At 40.0% G+C, this 26,658-nt stretch overlaps 1 protein-coding gene across 6 annotated transcripts; it reads left to right on the top strand.

Moving 5' to 3' along the window:
- Positions 1-3,464: 3,464 nt before the first annotated feature.
- Positions 3,465-25,491, top strand: GABPB1 (GA binding protein transcription factor subunit beta 1). Of its 6 annotated transcripts, XM_057396761.1 has the most exons (10): positions 4,082-4,674; positions 10,019-10,122; positions 10,449-10,556; positions 11,455-11,622; positions 12,092-12,286; positions 13,412-13,559; positions 13,848-13,961; positions 17,686-17,871; positions 19,148-19,263; positions 23,692-25,491. In XM_057396761.1, exons 3-10 carry the CDS (start codon positions 10,449-10,451, stop codon positions 23,842-23,844), a joined length of 1,188 nt encoding a protein of 395 aa, XP_057252744.1. In that variant the 5' UTR covers positions 4,082-4,674; positions 10,019-10,122; the 3' UTR covers positions 23,845-25,491. The 6 variants fall into 6 exon arrangements, with proteins under 6 accessions (XP_057252692.1, XP_057252701.1, XP_057252733.1 ...); XM_057396709.1 differs by lacking the exons at positions 4,082-4,674; positions 10,019-10,122 and adding an exon at positions 3,465-3,488; XM_057396718.1 differs by lacking the exons at positions 4,082-4,674; positions 10,019-10,122 and adding an exon at positions 3,466-3,488 and having other exon boundaries at positions 13,412-13,523.
- The last annotated feature ends 1,167 nt before the right edge of the window (positions 25,492-26,658 follow it).

Raw genomic sequence — 26,658 nt, 5'->3', positions numbered from 1 at the left:
CTCCCTCCCGAGCCACCGCCCCCCCGCGAGGGCGGGGATTCTTCGCGGCCCTATCCGTGCCGCGGGGCTGGGCTCGAGCCCAGGCAGGAGGTTGGCTCACAGCCGCTGTCCCGCGGCTTGTGTGAGGTGCGGCCGAGCGAGGACCCTTACCCCCCGCGGAGCTCCCTCGGAGGTGGGAGTGTCTCCGGGGTGGTGCGAAGAGAAGGGAGAGGCAGGGTGGCTCAGATGAGTACCACCCCGCTGGCTCCTTGGGGCCAACCCTGGAGGAGGCTCTCGGGGAGCGTGGGGTCGCCCCCAGCCTTACCGCCGCTGCCGCTACCCGGGCGCTCCGCAGGGCCGAGGCCGGCCTGGCCTGGCAGCACCACCTGGCCAGGTTCTTCGTTTTCGGGCGTTTTGTTACCGAGGCCAAGCCACAGAAAGCGGGCTCTGAGGTCTGTCGCATTTCACGGGACATCAGCGTTTGTATGCGGTGTTAAACTGGCCCTTCTACTGCAGCGCGAGATTTGGTGTGGGAAGGCGCGACGCCTCCCCTTATGAAAATATCCTTTCTGTTTGTAGAGAAAACTGCATTGACTGGGGAACATTGTAAGTTCAGATCTCGTTTTTTTTTTTTTTATTGACGTCTATGTTTTCTGTGCAGCTTGTGGTGTTACTACAAGCATCGTACCTCAGGGATGGCAGCAGTATAGTCATGCTGGCAGTTGGAACACCGGGAAAAGGGAGAGAAGAGGGTGGTGAGCCTGTTTCCAGTCAGTGCGGCAGGCTCTGCAATTGAGATCTCCTGAAAACAGAAAGATGCTCTGTCCCGCACAGTCCATCTGTCCCCTAACTGTCAATGTGGGGGATTCATTTAAGATACTTTAACTGGGCAGTGTTAGGTTTATGATTGGATTTGATGATCTTAAAGGTCTTTTTTCAACCTAAATGATTCTGGTACTTTAACCTCTTGCTCCATTTTGCCAATGGAAACTTGTGAATAGGAGCAGTTTCCCTTGATGACACTTTGGGAAACAAGGTCATAAAGCCAAAATGAGAAAGGTGTCTTCATGTAGCCTTCCAAAACACTAGTGATGCATTGCCCAGAAGTCCCAATTGTATTGCTGTACTTAATGGTACGGTAATGCTGTATTGTGTATGTGAAAGACTCAAACAATATCCTTCATCTCTAATTTGCAGTGATTAGAAGTGCTCAGACACGTAAAAGGTTCTGGGAGAAATGATGATAGCTCTAAGTCTTCTATATTGTGCAATCAGGGAGGTTAATACCAAAGGAAGTTGACAGACTCTTTTCAACATTAAACTGAACTGAATAATACCACTAACACAATGCTCTTTTAAGGGCCTTTTTCAGAACTGCTCCATTTGTTTTAGCCAAGATGATGCACAGAAAGTTGTGAGGAGATGAAAAGAGTTAAGTCCATTGATGTCCAAGCTTGGACTCTAAGCATGCAAATTAATGTGGAGTATCATATTAACTGCTCTCCAGACTGGACTCAGGGTGTCCCTTTTATTGTTTCTCTTCTATAAAGAAATTGTGTCATAAAATCTTTTGGTCTTACTCATATAGGCAAACTCCAACCATATATAGGAAGGTGTTGGAGAGCACCTGCCTGCACAGTGAGCTTTATCATATTAAATAACTTGTTAAAACATGCTAATGGTGATTGCGTTATGACATGCTGTGTTGTTGCCTTAGGTTAAACCATATTTTCTTATCAGCACGTTTGTTACTGCATCGCAGTACTGAATAAACAATTTTAAACAGCAGAAATCAGTGTGCTTTAAAATAGAATGTATTAGGTTATTTAATTAAAAAATATAAATGACTATAAAGTGGTATAAAATAAAGGAGAAGAAACCAGGTACTTTACAGATGTGAAACGTGTTTTGACTTGCCTATATAAGACATGAATGTCTCTTGGATGTACTTTTGACATATTCTGTCCAAAAGAAAACAAACATTAAACATGATTATTTTGAGGATGGAAGTTGTGAATGTAATAATGAAAACTCATCAACAGTGAGACTGGACTAAATGCAGACTGCCTTCTTCACCTCTACAAAAGATTTTCAATAATACAGAACATTTTGCTTCTCCATAGCACTGCAGCTAACATAAGGCATTCCTTCTTGTTGGTGCATACCTGTGAGGACATCGTAACGTTTTCTATATCCACTGCTACCGTGTAAGTGAAAACCCATAACATGGCAAGCTAAATGCTTGTTGAGAAGCACAGACAGTTGCCAGCAATGGAAAAGAGATGTGATTAAGGCTGGATTTAAGGTTTCTACACTCTGGCAGTTAAGTGACAGCCTCGAGAGTTGTCTGGATTTGTTCTCTAATGCCACCTTCTGGCTGATCACTTCTGGAAAAATAAAGTCACCCTGAGACGGGTGACAACAACACGTAAAGGGTTAACTGGCTTTCCAAAAACCGCATGGAGAATTCCTGCTTGTAGCTTAACTCACACCAAGGATATGGCAAGAACGGGAGAGAGCCCTGTCAGGGTCATGGTAAGCCCCATCACCACACTCAGCCAGGAAGGCTGTTGTGTTGCTGCCTGTGGGAGACGTGGTTTTCTATGCTGAACAGGTCTGTTTCAGCAGTGACTCAAGGACTCAGCTCTGTGGTATTTATGAGGTGATGTTCACTCTGTGGAATACGGCTGTCTTTTGCCCAAGCTGTGTCAAGGGCAAAAAATAATGGAACTGTAAAAAACATTGTTAGAAGTATGCCTCTGAATAAAGAGTATCTAGTAGGTAGTCATCTCCAAAATAACTGGAGTTTTGTCATTGTACCTTTTTTAAAGGATACAGATTATGGGAACTACACTTTATGGTGGCATCAGATTTGTTACTCAGAATAGCTTTGGGGAGAACATAAACATGACCGCTTTACACTCCTGGAACATAACTAGGAGGAACATTTTAGGGGCTGCGATGTTGGGTCCAAGGCCAGTTTGGGACTGAAGGACAGAGCTCTCTGACAGAGCAGCAAGGGCTTAGGATCAGTCTGGAGCTATTATCCGTATGAAATGCAACCTCCTTGATCCCCAAAAGTCGCTAAAGCCCTGCCGAAAAAAGGCAAGGGAGCAAAGCCCTTGCTCACAGGGCACCCTCTCCGGGGCGCACAACCGGAGCCCCTGCAGCCAGGAGGCGGGAAGAGCAGCCCACGCCGCCCTGCGGCAGTGAGGACCCCCAAGAGGGCCGGCGGGCAGCACGGCGACCCTTTTTCCTCTCATTTCTCGAACTGCTCCTGGGGAGGCTGCCCCAGCTCGCCGGCTGCTCGCCTCCCCCCGCCGACACCGGCTGAGGCCAGCGGGCGACCGGCGCCCTGCCCCCCGCCGGGCGGGAAACGGGACGGAACATGGCGGGTCCCTCCAGCACCCGCTTCCCCGCCTTTCCCCGCGCCGCCGCGCATGCGCGGCAGGCGGCACCGAGGCCGTATCCCTCCGCCGCGCCCCTCTGCCGGGGTATTTGTTATTAAGGTAATACCCGCGCCCCGCGGTAAGTGCCGCGCGCCCCTCCGACGGCTGCCCGCGGGCGGCACGACCCGCCTCGCTCCCGGGCCTGCGCCTGCCGGCGGGCCAGCGCCTCACAGCGCGGCACGGCGCCCCTCCCCTCCGCCCGCCGTGTCCCTCCGCCAGGCGCAGCGGGGACTTTTGTGTGGGGCTTTTGGGCGCCGATGAGCGGCGGCCTCCAGCGCCCCGGGTTGTTGTCGCGGCGGCGGCGACCGGGCCGGCAGCACGGTAAGGCCCCATCTCCGCTCCCTGTCTCTCCCTCACCCCCCGGGCCGGCCAAGCTTTTCCAGGTCAGTCTGCGCCTTTGTATAGGGCCCTGTTACCGGATGTGGAAGTTGATCTCTTCGCTGGTAAAAAATAATTCCACTTCCCCCGGAACCCGGCGCCGCGGCTCCCTCCGCAGCGCCCAGCCCAGCCAGGATTTCCTGTTGGGGAGAGCGGGCGCGCTGGCCGGCCTTCCGGGGACCCCGCCGCGCGGGGGGCGCGGGCAGCGCCGGCGGCGGCCTGGGCCGTGGCGGCGGCCTGGGCGGCCTGCGGGGCGCGGCCTGCAGGGCAGGGGCTGCGCTGGGGTCGGGGGCCGCCGCGCGGCCGGTGGGGTGGTGATGTTGCGGGGACAGGTCACCTCGGGGCCCAGGTGCCCGCGGCGGTCCCACGCCCGCGGCTGCCGCACTGGCCCGGGCGAGCGCGACGCGCCGGGCGAGGGACTCGTGCGCTGAGGGGCAGAGCGGGGCCTGGCTCGTCCCGCCGATATCCCTGCCGGGCAGCCCGGCTTTGGTCGCGTAGGGACCGTCCCACGCCTCGGGTGGGGCGGGTGGCCGGTTCTTATGGCGGCCCGAGGCGGCTGAGCTGCGTGACGATGTTTGGCGCCAAAGGTGCCTTGAGAGGAGCTGCGGTGGGAGCGCAGCGCTTCCCTTCTCTGCAGTGTCCCTGTCCGGAGCCTGTAACTCGTGCTTTGGGCTCTTAATAAAGCGTGTGATCGGAGCCCAAACGGGATAAAATGTGTTAGTTTGGACTGCAGTTTTTCTCTCCTAGTAGTCCCAGAGTTGGTGGGACACTGGCTGATAGCACGTCAGTGAAACCTCCTGTAGGAAGTCTTCTGTGTTTAGTGTTTCTAACTTAAAGCAGTTGCATGCTGTTCTTGCATGTTGCTAAGGTAGCTTTAATTTCTTGGTAAAAGCTGCAGTTTAGAGTTAAATGCTCTGAAATTTGTGAATGCACAGTGTGTGGCACTTCAGATTGTTTTTAATTTTTTTATATTTTTAATTATTCATGACTTCTGAAGTACCAGACTAAGCAGTTTGGTTGAAGTGTGTGTGCATGCTAATACTTGTAGTGGTACATAAATCCGCTGTGTAAACAAGGTTAAGAGCATACATGGCAGATCAGCATGTACACTAGATGTAGGCTCTTGTTCGTGACCCACTTTCTTTGCAGAAAGCAGTTTGTTTTTTCGGGTTTTTTTAGGCCTATGTGCCAGACCGAAACTGTTGAGGAAGGTTCCTCATAACAAAATGGATGCTTTAATTAGAGAGACTGGTGCTTTTTGAGGTTATTTTCAAGTTTCAGTTAATCTGAGACATACTCTGTATGGCTGTAGCACAGTTCAAAGGCTACATCATTAACCCTTAGATTCTTCACGTCAGTCATAGCTGTTGTAATCTTTTTCGTATCTAGTGCCAAGCTTATCTCTGGAAGCTTTGTAGTTTGTTGGCAGTGCCAACCCAAACCTTGGCGGGTGCCAGTGGTTCACCCTTGTTGCATAATAATATTCTTTAGATGTTGCATTCTGTTGCAGGTAATGGCCACGTTTGTGCTCTCCTGTTTTAACTAAAAGACTTTTTACCCATCTGCATTATTTAATGGAGTTAATGTTGCTGACAGCTGCTAATTTAAATTAATGTATGAGCCTAATTGGAAGACAGACCTGCCTAAATATAGGCTTGACTATCGTAACCACTAAGCTATTCAACACTACATTTGCTTTCCTGATCTTTCTTTTCAGATCAGGTATTCTTCATCTGATGCATATGTAGCCCAACATGAAGGTCATGTTGCTGTTTAAACGCACTAGAGAGAATTTAATTACAAGCACAACACAGTCATAGAGGAAAGCTGAAAGCTATTAATATATTAATGTAGTTTTTATTATCATAATAGAAGTGTGGGTACTCTAAGCCTATGATATTGAGATTTAAAGTATGACGTGCAAAATTATTGTTGAAATACATCTGGAAGGGTGTGATTCCCTTAGGAAACAATACAGGAACTTTCTGAGTTTTTCATGTGTAAGTCACCATAATCAGTATTAAATGATACATCTAGTGAAATCATACCAAAGTTCTTAAGAGATGCTAGGACATGGAAGTACACCTAGGTTTAATGCGGACCTTCTGGTGCCTTTAAAAGTTGCAAAACATTTAAATAAAAATAATTTTTATTCCAATTAAAAGTTTGTAATTGAAATAAAAACCTTTTTCAAGAGTTTTTCTGAGTTAGGTATTCTGCTGTTGTATCAGGATGTAAAAACAAAACCACAAGTTGATCCTGTTACTTAAATTATAATAATTATCAAAACCGAGTGCTTGATTAAGAATTTAAGTAGTTATTGCTAACTATTTATACACTGTACTTCCAAAAATATTTGTGACCTTGGTGTGGATAGGCATATTAGTTAGAAATGGCTATTCTGAATTTCTGCTGGTACTATGCAATGCTGGGATCAGATGGCATTGTTTCTGAAGGTTGGATCTTGAGAAGCAGGTTAATCTTGTTGAAATAGGGGAAAGAAAAAGGCATTGGGAAAAGGCATTCTTTTTTCAGATGTAATGAGTGTCTTCCAAGCTGTCTTCCAAGTACACTTCTGCTGCATGCCACTTCAGTAGGGAAAACTTTTTAATTAGCATTTTATGAAAGTTTATCTTGGGTTTTTTAGGAATGATTGAAAATCTTATCACAGATACAGGGTATATTATTGAGTTTCTCTTATGGTAAATCGCAGTGCTGTAATCCATGCTTTTCTAACATAAGTGTATCTATTAGGAGTGTGCCTTGGTAGGGGTACACTGGAGGCTGTGAGATTTCTGTGTTGGCAGATGTTCTGCAGCAACTGGTTTGTGTCTGTTGATTTTGAGCAGTTGTTCACCAGTGCAGTGGTAGAAGGTGAATAGGGCTGAGTCCAGGATCGTTGAAGCAGGACGCCAGACTGAAAGGTGCTGCAGTATTTTAAGCCAGACTTAATCTTCTTCCTTTGGACTGCAGACTCTGCTTCTCTGTTGTCTTCAGGGTGTGGTGTGGTGTAGCCCAAGCTTCCCAAGCTGCATGTTTTCCAGCTCCTCTCCCTCCTTACAGGGCCTATTTTGCACACAGTTCTGCCTGAACTCCATTCAAATGCTGTTCTGTACTCCTCTGGTAACAGCATGTTGTTCAGAGTTTTAGAGAATGTATAAAACCTTGAATCTGAGATGAACATGGAAAAGCAGAATGATTTCCTAGGCATAAAGTAGCAATAATAATTTGATGTAAGTTTTATTTACCAGTTAATTGTGGCATCTAGCTAATGATACTGTGTAGAATGCATTGCAGTAACAAAATATGGAAGTTCAGGAGGTGATTAATGCAAAGAAGTCCAAACCCAGCAGAAGCTCTTCCCTATTTTACTCATTTGCAGACAAACCCCATTGCTCACACAGTTGTGTGGGAGCTGCAAGAAGTCTGAAAACATAATCCAGTTGCCACACGAATAACTATAACCGTCTCAGACTTTATTTCAGAGCCAGGAGTGTTTTTATTGTCTGAAAGAATCCTCTTGTAAGCATTATCCAGCTGTTGTGCTAGCCAAGCTTGATGGAAATGTCAGTTACTGAAGAGTACCTTCTAGCGCAGTTCAGTGGAGTTGATTTGTAACACTACATAGAGTAGCAGCAGTATATAACTAAGGGTGCTGCTTTGAAATAGAAATCTCATTTTAATTTTAAATGTATGTTATTGTACTATATATAGTACTTTGCTTTTGATAGTATCACTGTGCTATTGTAGTGTTACTGAGTGATCTCAAGAGAGCAGCTGAAGAACTCCTCTGGAAAGGGAAGAAAGGGAAATTCTGACAATGGAGACCATGGTATGCCCCAGTACTAGCAGTGGAAGAGTGGGGGGGAGGGGGCATGTTACTCAAGGGTTTCTTGACCTTACAATGCTAGTCCTTGGAATGCTCAGCCAGGTAGAAATCAGCTTGGGGTTGAGTCCTCTTGAGAAATTTTGTGAATGCCAGTGCTGATTGGTTAGAAGTGACAAAATGTGCATGTGTTCTGTTGGAAAGGCCTCTGCAGTTGCTGCTGTTAGTGCATTAGTGACACATAATGTGATTTTTATTTTTTGAGTTCAGCAGTGTAATTTTGCTAAGTTTTTAACTTTCTTCCACTAGATGGCCCAGGCATGCTTTCAAGTAACTGATGAGAACTTCATTTCTAAACCAAAGTTAAAATTCAGCATCGCCAAACACACGTAAACTTCTGTGATGCTTTGTGCTTGTTTAAAATACAAACACTTTATATCAACCAAGAGAGTGTTGGTCAATGTAAATAATACATTGTAATGAAGGTTATGTCTGGTATGATCTTCTATGTCCCTCTTTTTCCTTGATTAGAACTTTCCTTAGTGCATGTGGTGCAAAGCAGTTTAGTTTTGCATTGAAATGGAAACTGATGCACTGTTAGTATGACAGTGTGTTCAACCACAGTGGTTCAGAGAGACTCTGATAAAGTGATTTTAGGCTGAAGTTTGTCCCTAACATTTCCCTGGAGTGAGGCTTGCATTTGCATTAATTTGGCTGCATAGAGGTTTGGTAACAATTTTGCAGTTTATTTCTCCAGTAGAGATGTGGTCAGTGGGTTCTGAATAGGCATAGTCATTAAATATATGGACTGTAATTTAATTCACCTATTTGTTGTCTGTCAGACATCATGTATAAGCTTGTGGTCAAGGCTGTTTTGTTGGTTAGTGGAGAAAGATACGCAGAGGACAGCTCTTACCATGAGTGTGGTCGGACACTGGGATGAGGCCAAAGAAGCAGTGGGATGTGCATCCACAGGGACATCCAAAACTCAACAGGACTGAGCCCAATGCAGTATGAATCTGCTAGGCCAGCTTTGGCTGGAAGATTGAATTAGGTGACCTTAAGAGGCCCCTTCCAGTCTCAGGAGTTCTGTAATTCCAAAAGGAGGCTTTATTCCTTTTCTCTACTGCTGTTTAAAACAAAATGAAACACAAGGAAAATAAATTGTCTTTCTGAATTAACTCCTAACTTTTTTGCATTAATTTCCAACTTTCCTTTTGCTTCTGAAGACCTTGTGGTGGTGGTGTTAGGCCACCAGAAGTGTGTGTGTGTTGTGTGCTCTTTCACTTCTTAAATTGCACCCCCTGTCTCCCCACCAAGAAAAAAAGCCAACCATACAAAGGGTTATATTCCTTCTTTTGTTGCTGCACTTGCCGAATGCTCTCTCTGTCCTATCGTTGTTTTATATCATTACTCCTAGTGTCTCCCTAGGATAGTAGGGATAGTAGTTTTTCTTGTTTTCCTGTTTCTCTTTTGCTCTTTATGGAAGAGACAGCTGTTCCTTCCTCTGCATCTGAATCTGTGCTCCCTTTTTCCTTCCTTTTCCCATTGTCAGTATTTGTCCTGGCCTGCCACCTTCCTGCTCCTCTTCCCTTTTCTTGCTGAAGACAAATCAACATGCCTGTTTGTAGTAAAAGGATGAACATAAATGGAGTATTATTTTGGTGAGGGGATATTGCTGCCTGAAGTCAGTTCTGTAGAGAAGTGGTCTGCTTGTGTTCCTGGCTCTACTGATGTGTGTTGGAGTTCTGCATTTGCAGTATTTATCTCTTCCTTTCTAATTTCTTATAAAGTCAATAGCTTTCAGCTTATGGAGCAATATACCGCACAGGCTTTGCCAGTTGAGCCAGGTGCAGAGGACTTGATTTTGTGATAGACGTGTGTGTTTAACGGGATTTCTTTCTGAACTGATATACTGCAACTTTGTGTAGGAAATTGTAGTCGCATGTAGCTGCAAGGCCTTGCAACTGCTATTATTAGTAATACAGGCTTAACTTCACTTGTGACTGGAAACTAAACTGATGAAAGTAATTCCATTTTTAGCATCTTGGTAGTGGAAAACCTAGCTATAGGACTGAAGTATTCATTATGTATTTTATTTGGTAGCATGAGAAGATTATCTAAAGAATATGTGAGAATTTTTCAGCTCATTTCAGTCGTGTCAAAATTTTGCACTTACAGTTTTTTGTAACTGTAGAGAGTTGAAGCGGGTAGTAATGTTTGTTCTCAGGCAGACATTTTAGCATCATTTTTGTAGCTAAGGATACAGAAACTGTGGTTTAGTGTGAACAAAATGAAGTGATAGTGATGAGCGAGATGTCAGAAAAGTGTTGTGTTTCATAACTATATAAATGCATTTACGTAGTGGTACCTCTTAAACGTGTAGGCATTTTAGATAAGTGATTGTAGTGCCTTTGGGCATGTGGCATAGCAGCCGTGCTGTAATACAATTTGAAAGCTGGGCAGAGCTGCAGAAGGTTGCAGTATCAGGTGAGAACCTCTAAACCACTTTCTGCTATGAACTGTATGTGTCTGATTCAGATAATTTAGTTTTACACAGCATTGCAGCTGCTGTGATTATATCATTGTGATATGGACATCTTCACCCCAGTGTCTGTCTGACAAAAGTAATTCTAAAATCAAGCTGCTTATTGCAGTCAGTAAAGCTTGTTCTCATTGCTGTAATACCAACCCCAGGTTTTGAACTTTTCAGAGTAGTTCAGAAAGAATTAAAAAAATAGCAGTGGCATTTGTGTACTTAAAATGGTATTAATTTTTTTTATTTTTTCTATATATTCCTCTATGTCCTTCACTAGATGTCACTAGTAGATTTGGGAAAGAAACTTTTAGAAGCTGCGCGAGCAGGTCAAGATGATGAAGTTCGCATTTTGATGGCAAATGGAGCGCCTTTTACCACAGATTGGGTAATGAAAACTTTTTCAGTGTTTGGTAAATCTCACTTTTCCTCACCTGCAAAAGAAAACAGGATTATTACAATTAAGGATTTACATTGCAAGCCTTTGGACTTTCTTCTTGGAATTACACAGCTACCTCATGTAATGTCTAATCCAAAATTAAAGTTGTCTGTTTCTTCATATGATTTCCTACTGATCTTGGTAACAGACTGTGAATGAGCTCATTCTGGTGTCTTTTAAGATGAACTTTTGGAATGTTAATGAGAGACAACAGCAGTCATCCTCCTAGTTATTGTGTTTATGCATTTAGTATAGTAAGAGGTCTGAATTAAGAAAGCTGTCCCAACTACCTAAATATGTGCATCTGAGAATTCCCTGATATAGGGGCTTTGAGTTGTCTTTTGGAGGTGCCTTTTTTTTTGAATAGGATACATAGGGAGGTCAGGTACCTAAAATTCTAGGGTGTTTGCAAGCCCTTAGGAGCCTTAAGCAACCCAGCTTTCAAGTTGACTCTGTTTTATGCTGGAGATTGGACTTAAGTGTCTTACAGAGGTCCCTTCCAATGTTGCTATGGCCTGTTGGCTAACACTGAAAATGGGGTTAAGCCCCTTGAAATACCACACCTCAGAAAGACAGAAAAACAGCACAGGCCTTGAAAAGTTGCTTCCAATGAGCAGGTTTTTTGTGTTGTGATTACTGGGGGGGGAAGGGAGAGGGGAAGCCCACAGATACTTAAGCTTTTTTTTTCATACTCTGTAAAAGCCATGACAGCTTTTTTTTCTCTGAGAATGCAAGAGAAAATGGTTTTGAAGTGGTGCCCTAACACCCAAGTTTGATAGCTTCAGAACAGGAAGAAATCCTTCATACTGACATCTTTTAAAGCTCCGTTTTTTCCATTACATTACAGTTGGGAACATCTCCACTTCATTTAGCAGCACAGTATGGACACTACTCAACAACAGAAGTGTTGCTGCGAGCAGGTGTAAGTCGGGATGCCAGAACCAAAGTGGACAGAACTCCATTACATATGGCAGCATCAGAAGGCCATGCCAGCATAGTAGAAGTCTTACTTAAGGTAAAAAATGCTGAAACATGGTCTGACGCATGGATATTACAATGGTTTATGATCAAATATTCGCAATTTCCTTTTAGTCATGAAAACAACATTGAAATGATACGAATACTTCTACTGTGTGCATAGAGCTTTGTTTTCCTGTTAAACTGTAATTTATTTTAGCATTAAAATAATGATTTCAGGTGGATTATTTATTGCTATGTCAAAGTTAATCTTAACTCCTAATTTGGTGTAGTGTGAATAACCACTTTTAGAACCAAGACATGTTGTGTTTTAGGAAGTCTTTAATCCTTTCAGGTAAATAATTGATTTGGTGATTAGTCTGAAGTTCTTTTAAGAAATGTGTAAATGTAAGGTAACAAACAGAACATTACTGACAGAAAAAGGCAGTTTTGGGTTTCATTATGTCACCAGCATTATTTAATTCAGATACTTCTAATGACAGTTTATGCAATGATCTTGTTTGTAGCATGGTGCTGATGTCAATGCGAAGGACATGCTCAAAATGACTGCACTTCACTGGGCTACTGAACATAACCACCAAGAAGTTGTAGAACTCTTAATAAAGTACGGAGCAGATGTTCATGCTCAGAGTAAATTTTGCAAAACGGCATTAGATATTGCGGTAGACAATGGAAATGAAGACCTTGCAGAAATATTACAGGTAACTTTTGATTCATGATGGTGAGGGAACTTAAAGTACTTGTTTACAGATGTAAAAAACTAAGCTTTTAATACAGCAGCTGTGAAACCCTATATTGATTGGCAGTGCTAAACTCAGTCTAGTTTGTGACATGGAAGTGAGATTAATGTTAGCAAACATTAGTGACCGAAGAACATTTTCACCACCTACAAGTCAGGGATAAGTATCCTTCATTTTCGTAAATTCAAGTGTTGTAGTACGCAGAACTAGGTAGTGTCCTCACAAGCGAATTGTAAAACTTAACTCCCTGCTATGCCGATAAGTTCTGACTGTACCCTAGTGTTCAGTTAGCTTTGTATAGGGGTATTGATTTCCTAACAATTGTAGATCAGGAGAGGAGAGAAGAGATGGCAGTTTTTCCTGAATTAGAAAGACAAGGATTGAATTGTTGAAGAGATTTGGATTGGTATGATAACAGATACTTCCATGGGGATGTGTGCTCCACATTAAAGGCAAATGAAGAGCTAAATATTACTGATAATAGAAAGCAAATGAAAAATACCATTATGCCACTGTATAAATTTGTGTTCCCCTACATCTTAAGCTGTAAGAACTTCTACTTGTTCCTTTAGCCTTCTTTACATGTCAGAAAGGATATAGTAAATTAAAGTCATTAATAAGTCAAAAAAAACACAACAAGACACCAAAAAGATGATTGCAATCTACAATCCATAGCAATTACTTAGCTTTCAGAGCTGATTTTTCATGGCATGTAGCTGCCCCAGTGGCCTCAGTTTTTCAGGCCTCTATTTTATGCATGTGAGCTTTTGCATATTTACGAAAGGGGCTTGACTTTATATGATCCGCTTTGTTCACAATAAATAAATAAATGGTAAGGAGGAGAGGCAACGTGTCACTGTTCTCTTCCACTTCATCAGACTTTTTGTATTTAAATTTCATCCAGGAAAAAAAGTTTCTCATGTTCTTCCACAAGCACAGTATGTGACATGATGTGCGTATATTGCATGAATATAATGAGGGAGATCATCACTCTTTGAGTGGAATGTGCAATAATTCTAGTTCTTACAAGGTGAATAACTTCTTTGTACCTACCGTTGGAATGATATTACTATGTTTGTTTCCTAGATTGCAATGCAGAACCAAATCAATACAAATCCAGAGAGTCCGGACACTGTGACGATACATGCAGCAACACCGCAGTTCATCATTGGACCTGGAGGGGTGGTGAACCTAACAGGTCTGGTATCTTCTGCAAATACATCAGAGGGAACAGGTATTTAGATGCCTATAGGATAGCTACTGGGATTTTATACTTTAATCGGTTTTCACCATTTAGTGATAAGGCCTGAGGAAAAGTGGTGGTAAGAATAATTACCATGTGCCTCTTCGGTGTTTATGTGCTGTAAATAGCTGCTTAAAGCAACAATCTTCACAGAGATAAATTATCAGAAGTTGTATTTGCTCAAGAAACTTGCTGCAGAATAGCAGAATGTTGCTGAGAGCTGTGTGTTAGCACTGGTTTTAAATTTGTCAGCTAACTATTTTTTTTCCATTGCACCAGATGAAACAGGAGTGTCTGCTGTACAGTTTGGAAATTCATCAACGTCAGTATTAGCCACGTTGGCAGCTTTAGCAGAAGCATCAGCTCCACTGTCTAATTCTTCAGAAACACCAGGTTAGAAAGCTTAAGTCATTTAACATCATTTAATAAATTAAAAGTATAGAACTGGCACTTTCAGTGATAGGTTTCATACAGAAATGAGATTGCAGCCTTCCTTTTCTCAGCATGAACAAAATTTTATTTTCACCTGGAAGGTGGCCAAATTCATATGTACAATTACTTCTCAATAAGATTTCTGACCACAACTAATATTTCTAGTAGCATTCATCTTGCTGAAAGCAAGTAATTCAGGAGATTGAATTTAAGTCTTTGTCTACGTAGAGTTTAGTTGCATTTGGTTGGAGAATGGTATCTTTGAGTGCTTTCTGTTAGTTATTGGGAAATGTCCCCTAACACTGTTTGTGAATACTTTGTCATCAGTTTTCTTAATCTTTCACCCAAAAGGCACAAGAATATTTGGTGATCTTAATGTGCAATTGGCCCATTAGAGTATCTGTGGGTCATCTTTTCAACATTAAGACATTCTACTTGCATTTATAATAATATGAAGTGATGAGTATGTCCCACTTCAGGCTGGTAGGCTTCAGTTAAACATAAGCCTAGCATTATTGTTCTCCTAGGAAGAAGCAGCCTGCATCCTTCATTGCAGATGTATGCACACTACTTCATTCCATCAGGTCATGACAGGAAGCCAGAAAGGAACAAGGAATTCCATTGTCCCTAGTTGCTAAGTTTTGCATTCTTCTTTCTGATGAGTTTCTCACTTCATCTCTGTTCCATGGATCTTTGCCAGTTACTGCTTTGTCTGAAAAAAATATATATCTGTACTCAGATTTCTGGCCTGACAGCTACATCCTAACATAAACCTGAGTTTTCATCTCGGAGTATTTTGAAATCTTGCAGGATTTCTTCTAAATACAACTCTTCTGCTGCTTCTCAAAGCAGAACTGTTCTCAAAGTACAGCTGTACTATTTTATGACATTTAAGTATTGCAAGTGAAGTGGATGATTCAAAACTAGAGTGCAGTGTCTTTTATTATAGAAGAAGCTGTTGATGTTTTCAATTGATATATTTCGGTGAACCTTGGATCTGTAAGAGAGAAACTCGAGAAAGGATTGCATGGGATTATAGAGCATTAAATGTGTATCCAGGACTCAGTAGTAGGCTTTGGTAGTGAACTGAGTGTAATGTTACAGTAAACCACTGAAGATAAAAACTATTAGAGAGGAGGCAGGAGGCAATGGACAGAAGGAATAAGCTTGAAGTCTTGATGCAGTAACTTCACAACTTCAATAACACATGTCCATCATACCTAACCATCCTGTTTATTTTGGAGGTTCTGCTTTGATTTTTATGCAGATGTGGGTAATCTTGCAGCATCTTTCTGTGTAAATTATTTTCTGGGTTCTTACTCCTTTTATAGTTCATAAAGCGTAAAGAATATAAAACCAGCATATAGTGACATCAGTAGTAAATGTCTTCAAGTTAAAAATAAAAGAAAAACAACACTATACACCTCCCTTCTCTTGTGGTCATCTTATAAAAGATTCATGTATAAATACTCTCAAAAATTGTAGCGCTGAGAATTCTGGTTTTGGCTTTTACCTTGCATTTAGCCTTCTTTACTTAAGACTGTATAAACTTGGACAAAGCACTTAAGTTCTGCCTTTTATGCTGTTTTTCTGTAGGTTTTCCTCCTCTTTCACAGTTAACTTTACCCTGATCTCTTCCCTAGTTCCTCATGTCTTACAGTTAAAAACACATCAATTTCGTAAAACCAAAGAAAGGCAGGTGCTTCTCACTGGAGCTGAATAGACTGATGGTGTGTTTTTTTTTCCATTGTTACTCAAGTATATATGAGGCACAGATGTTATGCACAAATGTGTTGCATAATGTATGTATGGAACTCGGACTTGGATTAGAAAAAAACCTGATTTAAGATGTGTATTTGGAAAGCAGTAACTGGTGTGCTTACACATGGAATTAGGCATATGCCTTGCTGCTTGTGAAGGTGTTCTCCCCATGCGCACACTGCAGCAGAAAATAATGCGTATTAATTTAGAGATTCTTGAAAATAATTGTGCTGCATTCCTAAGTGACTTCAGCTTTCCTTTGACATATGAAGCAGTATGGTAACTAATGATTATATGGATATGAAGGAGAACAAGGAAGGTATAAGGACTGTATTTAAGGGCATGTTTTTCCTTTACATAGAATAACTTCTTTTTAGACAGAATGTTCATTTTTCTGTTAAGGTCTGAGGAAGTCCTGATAATGTTTCCTTCCACAACTAAAAGGCCAGTGCTGAGTTTGAAACTGGAAGATCAGGGCTGTTTGCCACAGCAGCTAGCATTAGCACTTGCAGCTTGGAAAGGCAGTGGCCTTTCTTACTGCTGAGCCTGTATGTGGAAGTCAGATCAAGTTCAATACAACACCACTTATTTATGTAGGACTTACTGTTTTGGTTTACTGAGTAAACACTCTGTGAATATTTAGGCTATAGGACAGTAATCTCTGAACATAAAGAGCTTCAGAAGACAATGACTGCAGTCATTATTTGAACTACAGAGTGATATTTTTGTGTGTGTGTTATATTGTAATTAACTTAAAAGATGAAAGCTTCAAGGTTTTATCTACCTTCTCTCATCTTGAGCATCACAACACAGTCTATAGGATTTTCATTTAATCTCTGTAGATAGAAAGCACTTTAATGTCTATCATTTAAATCAAAGGCTTTGCTTGTACCCTGACAAATTGAAAATAAAATACAGAGTTAGTGTGCTTGAGATTCTTTGATTGTGCTGCTAGTGATCTCGCTCTTTTGTCTTGGTATCTCATTGCTTTAAAAAAATAAAGTGGTAGTGCGAGACCTCAGTTAGTGTCTAGTGTGAGTGTGGTGTGTGTTGTAGTTCTGAATGCAGTCTTAGCCTTACCTTACCATGATGTATAGATGTAATGTAAAACTTCACTGCTATTTTTGACAGTCAATATCAAATAATGAATTAGAAATGCTTGCTTGAGCTGGGATTTTTTTATTTTTTACCTTTACATGTAAAAATACATACATACAATGTTTATTTTTCTACTTAAGCTCTAAGTTTATCCTTCAAAGGTGTAAAAATGTCAACTCTGCAGAACTTTTCCTTTAGTCCTGTTTCATATTTTGTATAACAAATAAGGTTGTGTTTGTGGTTGAACTACCCAGGTAGTACAGACAAAACTTTAGGATTCTCTAAAGTTCCTTCAGTCTGTTGTAGTCTTGAAGACCATTACGGTAAGCAGAGAAGTCAAGGCTGGGTCCTGAGGTACACCTGGCAAGTCACTGGTTGAGGAGTAGTTTCAAGCTAGTATTTAAAGTTTGTTTGGTTTATTCTGCTGTTAGTGTAAATTAGTCCAGCTTGTGTACAATGCAGAAGTTAATTGTGTTCTTAAAAGCAGCTCTTGTTCTTGCTGCAGTGTTAACACTGAACCCCAAGCATCAGTTTTGAGTGGGGTGTATCTATCGGGAAACATACTAAATAAAAGAGCTACTATATTGAGCAAGGTAAACCAGGACAGAGTTCCATGTATATTTCAAAATGTTAGTGCCTTATGTTGCCTGGTAAAAGATTTTATTTTATTTATTTATTTATTTATTTATATTAACCGTATAATGTCTTCTAAAATTTTCTGCCACTCAGTGCATTATTACACCTTTTTTTTCTGCTGTATTTAAATGCATTTGAAATCATGTAGTTTAATTAAATTGACTTAATTCCTTTACTAATCTGTTGATAGTTGTGGCCACAGAAGAAGTTGTGACTGCAGAGTCTGTGGATGGTGCTATTCAGCAAGTTGTCAGTTCTGGAGGTCAGCAAGTTATTACTATAGTGACAGATGGCATTCAGCTTGGTAATCTGCATTCAATTCCAACCAGTGGAATAGGGCAACCAATCATTGTGACCATGCCAGATGGACAGCAAGGTGGGTGGAAACACATACAATTTCAGCTTGAGCAACTGTTTTAATTATAGTAATTATAATGAATTGTTAGGTGCAAATAGTTTGGACAATTTTGTGTAAGTCTAAATTTAAAAACATTGAGTTCTTATATTGCAAAATGCTCAGACATGAGCTACTGCAGTTCAGTGAGTTACATGTCAGCAGAGTGCATTAGGAGGAAGAATAGAAGAATTATTAACTGTGTGGAAGGGAAACGGTACGTTGAAGGGAAGAGTGATAACTACTTACTTTGCTTTGAGTAAGCTTGATTCTTGCAGACTTGTTTTGAAGGCTAGAAGATGGAGTCAAACAATAGTCTTCTTCCAGTACTCACGTAGTTGCTTTGCCAGAAGGACAGGGAGGTGAGGCTTGGATGTAGAAATCTGGTGCTTCAAGCAAACTGCGCAAGTCCTATGGAGTGTGTTCTTAACAGAACAAAAGCCAAGTCTGACATGCTTGAGGTTTTAGAGGAGCAGTGGCAGAACCAGTGGAACCAGAGTGACACAAATGGTCCTGTTGGGCCATATGTTTGTGGAAGCTGCTAGGGTCATAAGTGTGTTTTGTGACATGTATGTTTTGGGTGGTTTCTTTTAAAGATGTTCTGCCACTACTATCTAGACAAAAGTTATTCCTTCTCCAGTTTCTTCATGAGGACTTCCAGTGTGGAGTTTGAAGAGCTGTACCCAGGGGACAAGTTATTTGGTTCACTGTCTTGTCTGAACAAGTACAGCTAGTTACCAGAAAGCATGAATGTGTGTAGGTAGTTAACTGAAGTGACAGTTACATTTATTTGCCAGATGGTTGCATGTCTATATTAAAAGTATGAATTTCTTTAGATCCATTTTCCTTTAAGGTTAGTAACTACTGGATTTTCAGATTACCTATGGTGTTCTAATCAATCAAAATCAAAAGCCAGTTTTGTATTTAGTATTTGCTTAAGTAACATTATAAAGATTGTTGGTTTTAGACATTAGAGAATTGGCAGGCTGGTAACTGCTGCAATTCACTTCCATGTTTGTTTGCCCTGCAAAAAATGGCAATAATACTCCAGAGTGACAACTAACTATTGTGGACCTCAGTAGCATACAAGCAGCTAAAGTTTTTAGTAAATTCTCCGCATATAGACTTCACAGTGCACTTTATTATCTAGTTGTGTGTTCATAGGGGAAAGTCTCTGCATTTTATTGCTGTTAATAAAATTTTATATAGTGCAAATACTGTTTGAAGCAAATATATTTATATGTACAAATGTTTTCAGTATTAACAGTTCCAGCAACAGACATTGCTGAAGAAACTGTGATAAGCGAAGAACCGCCAGTGAAGAGACAGTGCATTGAGATTGTTGAAAATCGTGTGGAGTCTACAGAAATAGAAGTAAGGAGTATATTGCGTGATATGTGTTAACCAGAGTATTCAGCACTGAATATCTGGTTGTGGGGTTTTCTATTGTTCTATAGTTTAATTTTGTGTTACCAGAGACTGAAGTGTCTGAAACAATAACTTGTTCTGTCTTCCCTGTTACTGGAATTCATCTTTTACAAAGTTGTTGTTAAAAGAATGTAGGAGGGCTGTTTGCTTCATCCTCTGGTTGTGCACATAAGAGGCACTTCTTTAAATATATGATAACTTAATTTTTTGTTTTTCCTTTAAGATCCCCAGCTACTTTTTCAAACAAGGTACCAATATATTGAATAACTTGACATTTTCTATTAGTGAATGAGAGTACTGTACCCACATCTTTCTGTTATGACCACGTGCTTGTCCTGGTTGTGAGATCTTATTTTTTACAAGGTTTCCTTTCCATTCATGATATCTAAATAACTATTAATGGAAATGTGAAACAGTAAGATTCTGCATTTGTCAGTTTGTATCTGCTCCTCCCTCCTACCCCCCCCCCCCCCCCTTTTTTTTTTTCGTCTGGAGCTGTTTACACATCTTTGCCCCATCCTGTTGTGGTTTTGTTTGTTTGTTTGTTTTTAATTATAGTGTGAGACACCTAACACCACTGAGAGCTCTTTTTATATATGAGAAATGTTTGATTTTAAATTGTAGCCTTTTTATATTAGCCACAATAGGTCAACCATCTCATTCCTTCTTCTGTTACTTGTTACTGTGCTGACCAGCTTTGATCAAAAGTTTATGAAAATGGCTGTTTGCCTTGTCTAGGCTGTAAGTTCTCATTTTGTCAACTCCATGGTACTTCATTTATCAAAGATTGTATTCTCCAGCTTCTGTTCATATTACTGAATTGTGCCGAATTGAATATTTTTTTTATTGTACAGTGTGTGCTATATTATCCATGTCTAATAACAATAATTACCACCTTTCATCACTTGCTTTCCCTGTCCCTAAGTTGTCACATACTTCTAGGGTTTGCAGCTTTGTGGTCATTACAGATTATCATGACAGTTGAAATTTTCTTGCTGCTTTTTTAAAAATGTATGACTGTTACAATAAAAGTGTTTCTTAAACATTTGCCTGAATTATTCATAAAGGAAATTACATTTCCTTAAGTATTTTAATAATTCTGTTAGGTGAAAGAAAAAAATGTTGATTGTTTAAGGAATAAATTGACCTGTTCCTAATTGCACATAGTTGGTGTAACAGTACAAATAATTCTTTTAAGGGGATTACCAGTTTTAGTTGTATGTTTTAAACACATCTCTCAAATAATGAAAGAAGTTGGTTTAAATTAGTTACTTTCTTTGTTACTTTTAAGTGTGAGTTTTGATGATAGACTTTGTCCCTGCCTATGCTCCATCCCTGACAGTGTTAAAGGTCAGGTTGGATGGAGTCTTGGGTAACATGATTTAGTGTGCAGTGTCCCTGCCTGTGGCAGGAGGGTTGAAACCAGATGATCTTAAGGTCCTTTCCAACCCTAAGCATTCTGTGATTCTATACAACTGGAAATGCAGATGCAGACCTCTGCCTCTGTTTGGAGGCAAATTGTGATTCACAGGGGTATGGTGCTCCCTCAGTTTGGTAACAGAGGCATTAAAGAAGTGCACATAAAGTCAGTTCACTTCAAACTTCATCATCATCATAGAAGGTGTTAGATAGTTGAATTTGGTGGGAGTAGGACCCCTCTGCTCATTAAAATATTTTTTAATGCAGAAAACCTTTATTGTTTGGTTTCCCATGATTTATTCCTTTATTTCATTATAAAGAGTTGATTCAAGGCTAAGAGCACTTTCTTCAGCTACTTTAAATTCATGGCGTGTGAACAGTTAACTGTAGTTAAGTTGAACATCATCCCATTCATGTCAGGTGACAAACTTCCCTGTGAAAGTATTGTGAATGACTAAGGGTGTCCTTGTGGTCTTCTGTTTTTCTCTTCTGCGTCTGTTAAGTTCAAACATTCCAGCTTATTTTGAAGGGTGGTAGCAATTTTCCTGAACAGCTTGATATTTTAAATACAGGGTGGCAGCAAAAAAAAAACCCTGTGGCACAGATACTGTTTTTCATTTTCATGCATAATTCATTAACATGCATTGATTTTTATTTTCATTCTTGTATTTGACTTTTGTTGCCTGCTGTGTTGCATTCTGTGTTGCATGCTTGAAAGGTCACACATTAGAACCAATCATTTCATTAGACTAAAAAAAAAAAGCATTATTGTAGACTAATTATATTAGTGAATTCATATCCCTGTTTGTTCTGTTGTTAAAAAGAATGCTTGGTTTGGTTACGTTAGTTACGGATGTCCTTGTTGTTAATACATAGACTGTTACGAAAAGTTACATGTAATGATAAATTGGAAGATTTCTTAAGAGCACTCAGGGTCCTCTAATTTGTTTTTTACCCAAGTAGGTTTTTATACTGATACAAAAGAACTTCAGATAATTAGAACACTTCCGGATTTGATTATATTAACAGATCAGATACAGTCCTCCCTATTCTAGATGTCAAAGGAACCAATTTTCCCTGTTCAGTCTGCCGTAGATCTGCATTGCTCTTCCAGAAGCACCGGTTTCTTTTCACTGCCTAGGTAGACAGTATGCTTGGCATCAGTTCCTTAACTTGTTCTGTTGATGTTGGAGCAATGACTATCTAAAAACTACACCTATTGGTAGTAGGACTAATGTACATGCTTTGAATTGCTAGTATGTTTGGTAGATACTTGGTTTACCTTCTTGTCTCTGCCACTGAGACTTGGTTTTTTAGGTATGGTGTCTCCCCCTCCTCTATTTTTCTCTTCTATGGGAAATACTTTTAGGTATGGTCTACGAACCCCTTCACTCCCAACTGTTTGCAGTCTGCACACACTCCAAATTTTCAGATGTGGAACTTCCTTTTCATATAAGTAAGATTAGAGGAGCTCTCATTTTATTAGCATAGGCTCCGGATGAAACAAACCCATCCTAGCTTCCTCTAGTTCTTAAAGCCCTGTGTAAAATCAAGTTGCACTTAATGTGGTCTATATTATAGCTAGTCTTTATGACGTGTTAATAACATTTCTCCTTCACATGTTGTTTTTGCTGTACAGATGCTGCTGTTAGCAATGATCTGACCACCTATGTCATTGTATTCCAGCACATTCAGCACAGCATGTGACTGCTAAATGTGACTGTGACAAGTACTGAGAACAGTAGCAAGTAGAAGGGAGGCAGAGTATTTTGTATTTTCAGGCTCTGATCATGAGAATATGCGAGTGCAGCAAAGATGTGAAGAATAGGGATTCTGTTACGTGGGAGGGGGGAGAGAAGATTTTAACAACTGTTTGACGTGTTAAATGGGAATGTGGTACCGAACTGCTGGAAATAAGGTAAAAAGGCACCTTACTTTGACTGGGCCTCAATTTCTGATAAGAGTTTTGTTTTTCTGGGAAATAGCTTGCTTCTCTAACAAGTTCCCTCCTGTGCATACTTAACAACTACAGTGGAAAGAATGATTTGAAATCAAATACTACCTTATTCATAAAAGTATGATGCACTTTAATGAAATGGCATTTGGTTGAAGATCAAACCAAAACTATTTTCTAAGCAAATTGCTTTTGCAATTGGGCTCAGTGCAGCATCAAACAAAATGACGGAACCTACGTCACTGCAGATAGAAGTACATTCTCCTTAGTTCCTAAGGCAGCTTCATAGGAAATGGCATTTCCCATATTATTTTGCTTGGAAACCATTTTATAGCAGTCCCCAACAAACCTGTATGCAGGATGGAGCCTTAAGTTCCTCCTTTTGAATTGAAAAAGCTCATCTAGCTAAGTGTCTGTTAATTCATAAAGATGGGGTATCCTTGAGGATGTAATTATACATCAGGATTGCATAGTATTAATCACATCAGATCACTTTGTTTAGGAAACCTAGTTATGTGTGTATTTTGGTTAGTGGGCAGCTGTCACTTTACAGTGCAAGTTGCTGTTATGTGTCAGTTTTTCGTTCTACTGTCTGACTGAAAGTACAACAGACTAGGACAATCCTGTTTGATTGGATTCCAATTTACAAGAGTAACAAAGGGAATTGAGTACTGGAGAAATGCTAATATATGATTTTGCATTTGATCACTGCGCTTCCTCTTTTTACTTCACTCTTTTCCTATGAAGACTTGCTTGGTATCATTGCATCTAAAGAAACTTGGGTTTACTATGGTTCCACCTAAAGCCTTATTGTGGGGAGGTGTCTGGTGTGATAGTTCCTGTTTAATTTACACAGCAGTGCTCGGTTTGCCCAAGTAAGAACTGAACAGTTTCTACATGATATCCTGACACTTGAGCTGCATGTAAAGGCAAAGAATTTGCCATTTTAATGTGTATTCGATACATATTTGACAAAATATTGCTGGTTATGTTTTTAATAGGAAAGAGAAACTCTTCAGAAACAGCTGGATGAGGCAAACAGAGAAGCACAAAAATATCGTCAGCAGCTCCTAAAGAAAGAACAAGAAGCAGAGGCCTATCGGCAGAAGTTAGAGGCAATGACCCGCCTCCAGACTAATAAAGAAGCTGTTTAATAAAAGTGAACATACTGCAAAGCCTGTTACTTTCCAAAACCTGCAGTACAATCTTGAACTGTACACTATATAGGTACAGATGCAGGATTACATGATAGAGAAGATGCTACAAGTTGATAACTGGACTTAAGCCGTGAGCTCTCATTAATTTCTTGTAACATAAAAACTCTGAATTTAGAAATTGTGAAAAGTATTTAAAATGAAATACTGTAAATAGTTGGTTTTTTTACAGTTTCAAAATGAGTTGATAAATCTTTTTGAAGGGATCCAGAAACACGAGAAGCCAATGTTTTTGTGAAATTTTTGATTTTAGTATGAATCTAACTTCTGAAAAACAGAACAGTTTTAAGGGTGATATTGTTGATTTAAGCCGACAACTTGAAAATTATGTGACAAAATGATTTAACAGTTATTTCTACATGGTAACAACTTAAACTTCTCTGAGTAAGACATTTCCAAGTGGAAATCTTTGTACAGCTTTAAGTAGTTGTCTCAGATTCTCTGAAAACCATTTTTGGTTTTGTTTTTTTTATTTTAGGTGGTGAAATTTTTATATTTAATTTCAGATATATCCAAGTAGATTTACATGTATATGAAGCTAATATTTTTTAAACTTTTCAGTTTGTACATATGCTGCATGTTTTTATAATTTCTACACATACATCTTGCATAGGTATTTTTCAGCAAAGATGAGGAAAATTATAAGGAAAATTACGAGGAAAATGTTTAGCTTATATGTCATTGGAAGTAAGCAGCCAGTTTAATTGTGGATGGTATATTTGTTGGAAGAATGTAATTTGTAATTAAAAACAAACAAAAAAAATCTTCATTTACATACGAGGTGTGATTTAAAATTTGGTAGTGGAGGCAGCGAAACTTCACTTTGTGTCTTACAATTTTCATGCACAAGCATTTAAAAGTTCAGTAATGCATAGGAAAGAATGTCTCCACTGGAACACAAATAGTAGTTCTTTTAGGATATTCCTATTGATCTCTTTTTCCCAATAGCCTTGAAATCATTTCAGTGATACCTTTTTTTCTAAATGGACTTTTGCATTTTAATTATGCAATTGGACAAGTAATTTTTTTATGTTGTGATGCTCCTCTTACCCAGCATCATTGTTCTTCACTGTGATACTGTGTTTCTGTGTGTCTGTGCAGTGATCTATTATGGTTAGGATTTATATAGCACATTACATCTTCAGAGCGTTGTAAAATCTTTTAAAGAGCCCTTACTGTACTGCCTGAGGCAGGTAAGTGAGTGTTACTGTCTCAATTTTATAACTGATACAAGTGCAACACAGGGAGTGTTAAATGACTGCCCCAAGACCACATGGATCTGTGGCAAACCTGGGAATAGATCTCAGGAGTTCCTGGCTTCTAGTCCTGTGCTTAGACTGAGCTGCCTTAAGATTGTTCAGTGCTGTTGTACATTAAATTTTGAACTACTGTGCAGATTCCTTTTTTTGTAAGATAAAACTCTTCGTGCTTTGCTTTGTTGTTCCATGTTTCACTGCTTTTATGGAATTGTTTATATAAACTTAAGCAAAAAGTCTAGTTTACCTATACTGTACACAGAAAAATTACCCTTAAAACTGTACTCTGGCCTACTTTTTCTATTTTACAATTAAATATCTTTTCCACATACATCTATTGTAGAATCAGTTCCATTTCAATTTTTTTGTATGTACATCAAGGTCAAACCTGTGTTGTGTCAGCTTTCAGAAAAATAAGGAAAAACTGGTTTTAGGATTAGAATGGACTTCAGAGTTAGGAGGGAGGTGTGGGGAAAGAATTGCATAACACAGTACTGAAGTAAAACCTTCCTTCTTCAAACTTTGATTTGGGTTTATAGAATTGGCAGTTAGGAAAAAATCCTAAATATTCTAGTATTGGTAAAAATTTGGCAAGTTTGATCCCATTTGGGAAATTAGGATGAAATTATTGGCAAAGAAAATATATAAAAAAGGGGAAAAGCTGTGCTGGTGGTTTTTAGAATTATTATTTTTCAAGTATATAATCCTGCTCAGTTGGTACTTGAAGCAAGCGTTATGCAGTGACTAACTGGAAATAGCTACTTTTTTTTTAGAAACTCCATTATGTCACTAGCGAGTGCAGGAACCAGTTAGTCAAGATAAATGCTGGTTAGGCATTTCTCCGATTGAATTATTCTATGATCAAAATAATGTTTGTGTCCTCACATCCCACAGACTTAACTGCAGTTTAATCTCTGTGAACTCTTCACAACGATAAGAATTCAGCGTTGGTCTGGGCAGTGATAGTGGTAATGTTCACCTCCAAATGGAGCTTTCCCACGGTTTCGATGGCACAGACCTTTGGAGCAAACAATGAAAAGAACCTTGTCTATTAATCCTGCTTCCTGTGAGCAAATATTCTATTCCTCATTGTCTGAAACAAAATCCTTGCAAGTGCAGGGTAGCTATAACAGAAACTTATCACCAGCAATATTTACCGTACCTGTAATTCATTATCACTTATTTTATTCTAGTTCCGAACAGGACCTGCTGTTTGTTCTCTTCTACCCAGAACGAGAAACCAGCCTGATGAAACTATCACCTTTGAGCAGAAGCATAGGGTATATGTCACATGGAGTATTTACTGTGTAGTTTAGCTCTGGAAACGTTGTTAAAAGTATTGTTCCTTATTTGCTGTTCCAAATTGAAGTCATAAATGTAATTAGCTACCAGCTTTCCTTGAGCAGACGTCCACATATTGAAGTAATGCATTAGTTACTTGTAATGAGGTACAGTCACAGTTTCTGAGAACTCTGAGCTCTTTTGGCGTCAGTCCTGT

The sequence above is a fragment of the Pezoporus wallicus genome, unplaced genomic scaffold (genome assembly GCF_028554395.1).
Source record: "Pezoporus wallicus isolate ANWC-B61680 ecotype Strahan unplaced genomic scaffold, APGP_CSIRO_Pwel_v1 contig_3952, whole genome shotgun sequence".
NCBI lineage: Eukaryota > Metazoa > Chordata > Aves > Psittaciformes > Psittacidae > Pezoporus > Pezoporus wallicus.
Note: the sequence above shows the minus strand (reverse complement) of the source record. Positions and strands in the feature narration are given on the sequence as shown.